At 55.5% G+C, this 6143-nt stretch overlaps 1 protein-coding gene across 1 annotated transcript; it reads left to right on the top strand.

The window, feature by feature from the left end:
* Positions 1-202: 202 nt before the first annotated feature.
* Positions 203-5125, top strand: Dlx3 (distal-less homeobox 3). The gene is made up of 3 exons (XM_008838325.2): positions 203-752; positions 1817-2007; positions 3376-5125. Exons 1-3 carry the CDS (start codon positions 428-430, stop codon positions 3721-3723), a joined length of 864 nt encoding a protein of 287 aa, XP_008836547.1. The 5' UTR covers positions 203-427; the 3' UTR covers positions 3724-5125.
* Positions 5126-6143: the final 1018 nt, after the last annotated feature.

Here is a 6143-nt window from a genome sequence, read left to right as displayed (position 1 = left end):
GTGTGTGTGTGTCTACGTTTGGGGCAACAACAAAGAGGGTGGGGGGAGCCAGCAAGAGGCAGAGAGAGAGAGAGAGAGAGAGAGAGAGAGAGAGAGAGCATGTTTTGCCTCGAAGGCAAGACTTGCAGCCAATCAGCGCGCAGGAGCCTCCCTCTGCGACTCCAACATTGAGTCTATAACCGGCTGGCCGGGCGGAGCTGGCAGCATTTGACTGTGGCTTGGGACGCGGAGAGAGGCGTGCGGCGACTGTCCGACGGCTGGCAATGGTCTAAGCTCCCCTCGGCACCCCTCCCCCAGACGCGGCCGGGCCCTCCCCTCGGCCTCTGGACACACACCCCGCCTGGGCTCCTGAGCCTCCACGGCGCTCCGGTCCACCCGCTCCGGCGATCCTCGGCCGAGGCCCGGGGAAGCTGCGGCGCCCGCCAGCATGAGCGGCTCCTTCGATCGCAAGCTCAGCAGCATCCTCACCGACATCTCCAGCTCGCTCAGCTGCCATGCCGGCTCCAAGGATTCGCCCACCCTGCCCGAGTCTTCGGTCACTGATCTAGGCTACTACAGCGCTCCCCAGCATGACTACTACTCCGGCCAGCCGTACGGCCAGACGGTGAACCCTTACACTTACCACCACCAGTTCAACCTCAATGGGCTGGCAGGCACCGGCGCCTACTCCCCCAAGTCGGAATATACCTACGGGGCCTCCTACAGGCAGTACGGAGCATACCGGGAGCAGCCGCTGCCTGCCCAGGACCCAGGTGAGGACCCCAGGGTCATGGAGAGGGCGCGAGGTACTGGAAGGTTCCCAAGCGAGAGAAAGCCGAAGAACGCGAGCTGAAATCCAGGGAAGCCCCGAGGATAGGAAATGCACACTCAGGAGTTAAAGGAGGTGGGCAGGATGACCTCCTGAGGGAACCGGCGACTGTCCGACCAGGCGCACGCTGTCGCCGGGGTCTCGAGTGAGGTTCGGGGCAGCGGGCAGCGCGCCCTGGTTGGCCAGGAAACCTCGAGTGGAGGCGATCCCGCGGGCGCTGCCGCGGGGCGGTCGCCTAGGGGTTGGGGAGGGGGTTCAGCGAAGGCTGGAAGTCCCAGGGGCCCTCCTTCCTTTGGTTAAGGGCTGGGGAGACCTGGGAGGAGTGAGGGGCACGTGGAGAAAGCCCACCGAAGTCACGGAAACCGAGAAAGCAGAGACATAAGTAGAAACGCTGGAAGACAGAAAGGTGGGAACAGCAAGAAAGAAATATAGAAGGGACAGCGAGGGAAATGACTCCAGAAAGGAAGAAAAGGGAGGGAGGGAGGGATGAAAGGAGAAAGAGAAGAAAAGGGGAAAAGATGGAAGGAAGGTGAGAGAAAGGGAAAAAAGAAAACAGGGAAAGGAAAAGAAAAAAGAAAAAGCTTGTACGATCTTGCAACTTTTCTGAAACTATCCTGAACTAGGAGGCTTATTAGAAGGCGGTGGGAGGACAGGAAAGATCGAAGAGGCCACCTCCAGCTAGGTGGGTCATCCGGGGCCGACCCACAGACGAGTGGCCGAACTCCGAGGCTGGAGAGCCCGTAAGGCGTAGTGAGCGAAGGCCGGGCGGTTGCTGGCGTCTGCGCCGCCGGGGCCGGGGCGCGGAGCTGGGGGAGTAGTGTCGTGGGCGGTCGCCTGGCCGGCTGGGTCGCTGCGGCTGCCTCCCCCAGCGCGGGCTGTGGGGAGCTCCTCTGGGAAGTCTCCGGGGCGATCAGAGGGCGGGAGGGAGCTGCATCGCTCAGCGAGGGGCGGGTAGATCTTGGAGGCTGAGGTTAAGCTACCCGGTGCTGGTGCATTCTCCCCCTGCAGTGTCGGTGAAAGAGGAGCCGGAAGCCGAGGTGCGCATGGTGAACGGCAAACCCAAGAAGGTCCGAAAGCCCCGAACGATCTACTCCAGCTACCAGCTGGCCGCTCTGCAGCGCCGCTTCCAGAAAGCTCAGTACTTGGCATTGCCAGAGCGCGCCGAGCTGGCTGCACAGCTGGGCCTCACACAGACACAGGTCAGTACTGAATGCTGGAGGGCCTCCTCGGGAGGCAGATGGGACCATAGGGGACCCGAGATTCCCTAGGGGCCGCTGAGCCTGGCTGGCCATTTGAGCATTACCCCTACCCCACTCTGAAGACTGCAAGAACCCTTTCTTGTGCGTTTATAAAAGTTAACGTTAGCACACGCAGAAGCGTGTGCATCGCACATCTTTGTGAACCTCGGTAACTGTCACAGATTCGCTCCCTTCCACCAAAGCCCAGAGCCCTCTGCAGTTACTTATAGAACATAGGAGTTCATGTTGTTTCTCTCCAGGGCTTAGTATGTGTATCTGTGTTTGCATGTAGAGTGTGTGTGTTTGTACACATGCCAGAAGATACTCACATAAGTGGGGTCCTCCAAGGGTTGTTTGGCAAATAGAGGGCAAGTATCTATGGTGGTGCACCAGTTAGCTCATACACAAAAATGAGTGCTTATATCAAAACACCATGGTCCTGCTTTGCACTCAAATACTCCTCCCCTGCCTCTGCCAAGAGTCAAGGAGAGAGGTTCCCAACCAAAAGTACATAGGTGTTGGCACTCCCACTCTCTGCCTGTCCCTGTAGCCCCAAGCACCTTGTCACTGCTCTGGGGAGGAATGCCAGGCGCCTGGCTCCCTACAGGTGTTGACAGGTGGGTCTTGGTTGTGGCTGAGCTGCGTGGGGCCTGGTCCATAGGGAATCTAGGTCACCTGGTGAGGAGCTGATTCATTGTTTGTACCAGTCATGGGGTGGGGAGCAGCAGGGGGAGGGGGAGGTATACCCTAAGGGAAATTTGGGGAATTGTAGCTCACCTGCTCCTGAGTCCCCAGGTCACCCCCAATGCCCAGCCGGAATACAAGAGCCCTTTGAGCCTGCCTGAATGTGAATGTAGGTGTTCATGTTGTGACTGCTTATCTGGGTGTATCTGCATGTATTATAGCTTTACAGTCTGGTGGCTGTGTGAGGTTGTGAGTGGGTATGTTGCCGAATATGGAGATGTGTGTGTGGGGGGGGTGTTTGTCTCTGTGTATCTGTGAACCTCTGCTTATGGGCCTCCAATGTGAACCAAATGCCACCAACTGTCCATACCCATTTGGCCTGCCTTTTACTGAGTGCTTGCTGTGTACCAGATCATTTTTCAATATTGTCCTAACTTACAAAAGTAGCAAACCAGACCAGACAATTGAATGTTACTTAGTCACAGTTCTACCCCTGCTTGAAAAAGTGATCTTGACCTGGGACTGGGTGCCTGGGTTCCCCCATGTGCTGTTGGTACTGCTCTTACCTTCTCCAGCCTGGGCCTCTGGTGGGGTTTTCCTTTGGTATCCTGGGAGGCTAATTGACTGCCCCTTTCTTCTGTCCAGGTGAAAATCTGGTTCCAGAACCGCCGCTCCAAGTTCAAGAAACTCTATAAGAACGGGGAGGTGCCACTGGAGCACAGTCCCAACAACAGTGATTCCATGGCCTGCAACTCACCGCCATCACCAGCCCTCTGGGACACATCCTCGCACTCCACTCCAGCCCCTACTCGCAACCAACTGCCCCCACCGCTCCCGTACAGTGCCTCCCCCAGCTACCTGGACGACCCCACCAACTCCTGGTACCACGCACAGAACCTCAGTGGACCCCACTTACAGCAGCAGCCACCTCAGCCAGCCACCCTGCACCATGCTTCCCCTGGGCCCCCGCCTAACACTGGGGCTGTGTACTGAGCACCCACCTGGCCTGCACCCCCCACGAAGGACCCCAGGACCAGGCAGAAGGTGCCCGTCCTAGCGACACTCAGGAAATCATCGAGGGGCACAGGGGAAAGGTCTCCTTTCCCCTTCCCTTGCCCCTTTCTCCAGGGACCCAAGAGCCTCCAGATGAAATATGCATGGACCAAGGATGCCCCAAACCTCCTTCCCCCTGCTTAGAATGGGGTGCACTCCAGATGATGAGGCATTCCACCCCAATGGGGACCACGCATGCTCTCTGTGCCAGGAGCCTGGATTGCCTTTAAATGGCTCATCACCTTCCAGCTTCTCCAGAACAGTAGAGACTTTGGGAATGGGGAAGACCTGGAGTGTTTGCAGGTCCTGCTTGGGCTGGAGTACCAGGCACCATGGATCCAAGTACCTGCCAGACCTGGTTCCCCTTAAGCCACCTGGGGCAACCCCCTCTTGAGCTGCTCTATTGCCAAAAAGACATTGGACACCACATCATGGCTGAGCCTCAAGGTGGGGGAGCGACCTAGCACCCACTCTCTTCCAACCTTCATTTTAGATTTGAGGGTAAAACCAAAGAAAACTCCCCCAAGCCAGGAAATCTTTTTAATATCCAACATTTTCGAGGGAAGAATTAAAGGAGCCATTTCTCTGTCCCCTTCTTGGGGAAAGAGCCTCCCATGTTTTTTCTAAGAACCCCTTTCTTCTTCCATGTAGAGGACTTTGCACAACTCTGGTTTTAAAAGCTGATGAAACATAGGACAACCAAGGGCATTGTTAACAGGACCAAATCTCCCCTTTCCTGGTGGGCAGCTCTGCTCTGCTCTGCCCTGCCCCCCACTTCACCTCTTTACCCCCCAGTAAGTTGGCAGTTTTGGGGCCAAACCCCAACTCTACAGATATAGACCAGCCAAGACAAACCCCCAAACACCTCCTTTCCAGCAGCTTTGGAAACAGATTGCTCCTACTCAGCTAGAGACAAGAGGAGGACTAGAACTCAGTGCCTTAGGGGTGAGGGCTGGCCGCCTGGAGGGCCAGTACCAGTGCTCCTCCCTGGCCCAGGCATCCTCCCAAAGTTAACTTTCTTCCACCCCTGATGTGGTAAAACATCGAAGAAAAGGAGAGGTAAAAGACTGTAGTTATATATATATAGTATGTATTTTTTTTTTTTTAAGAGTAACCAAGAGAAGCAGCCTCCTCCCTTGTGGCTTCCTATTTATGTGACCCTGTTCCTCCTGGACCGTTCTCCCTGTATGTTGCAAGCTGAGAGATGGATGTGGGCTCCGGCTGGATTTGGGTTTTGTGGGAGGTACAGGAGCAAGGAAAGATGTGGTGGGTCTCAAAGTCCCACCCCAGGGGGACAGGAATGAAGTGAGCCTTCCCAGCCTTCTCTTCTGCTTTCTTACTGGACCCGTCTTTATATATAATGTTAATAAAAAAAAAAAAAAAAAAGGAAGATAATAACCACTGTGCTCTTTGAACTGGAGGCTGGTGGCAGGCAGTTCTTAAGGGGAGGCCTGGAGTTGGGGATGGTGTTAAGTGGGGAAGGACCACTGAGTCTCTAGGGGCTTCTGGGAAAGATAAGACCAGAGTGGACCCCACTGTCAGGGTGCTGGGCTGCGAGGCAGGTGCTTCGACCTTGTGACTGCCCCATTGTGAGCAGGTCTGAGTGGGAGACTCCCAGCCTAGGCCCTTCTGGACTCTACTCTACTTGGTGGCTTGGCATTCTTTGTCAGCCAGCTGTCCTCTGCCACCACCACTGCTGCCAGGTCACCTCTGGGCTGTTCTTTGATCTTGAGCTCACACATAGATGTGTTTGTACATGTGTGTAAAAGCCCCTGCCTCCATGTCCAGCTGCTTCCAACCCCTCACCTTCCTGTCTGTACTTTCCAGCTTGGGTGAGGGTGGGACGGGCAGGTTTGAGGAGCACTAGAGTTCCCATAGCTGGTGGGACCTCAGGCTGGCCAAGGGAATAGAAGAGATAGGGGTGGGGGTCTGTGTTTGACCTCTTGGGAAAGGTGAGACCCTGACTCAGAATCTTCTAGATGCTGTCACTGACTACCTGGGGTGGAAATGCTGCCCTCTTCTTTCAGCCCCAAGGCTTGTGAGAGGAGAGCTGGAGAAAATGAACAAGTGTGTGTGTGTGTGTGTGTGTGTGTGTGTGTGTGTGTGCCAGATAGACACATGGTATACACACACACACACACACACACACACACATACACACACACCCTTGAGACAGGTGAGTATCACACAGATGTAACAAACCAAAGCCACAGCTCTTTAAGAGATCTAGGCCCCCAATATACAAGTGCACAAATACATTCATGTTCCCCCATCATCCACATGGATGGGCACAGAGGCAGTCTTACTAGAAAATCAGCAAAGCCAGTGACACCACCCAGCAGCCACAGTGACCCAGCTCA

The sequence above is a fragment of the Nannospalax galili genome, unplaced genomic scaffold (assembly GCF_000622305.1).
Source record: "Nannospalax galili isolate Female #2095 unplaced genomic scaffold, S.galili_v1.0 scaffold95, whole genome shotgun sequence".
NCBI classification, from domain to species: domain Eukaryota; kingdom Metazoa; phylum Chordata; class Mammalia; order Rodentia; family Spalacidae; genus Nannospalax; species Nannospalax galili.
Note: the sequence above shows the minus strand (reverse complement) of the source record. Positions and strands in the feature narration are given on the sequence as shown.

What these genes read in the sequence shown, in the direction of transcription:
- Dlx3 (XM_008838325.2), top strand. Translation starts at nt 428, where the DNA reads ATGAGCGGCTCCTTCGATCGCAAGCTCAGCAGCATCCTCACCGACATC. An exon ending in GCTGCCTGCCCAGGACCCAG is followed by an intron (nt 753 to 1,816) that starts GTGAGGACCCCA and finishes CTCCCCCTGCAG; the next exon opens with TGTCGGTGAAAGAGGAGCCG. An exon ending in TGGGCCTCACACAGACACAG is followed by an intron (nt 2,008 to 3,375) that starts GTCAGTACTGAA and finishes TCTTCTGTCCAG; the next exon opens with GTGAAAATCTGGTTCCAGAA.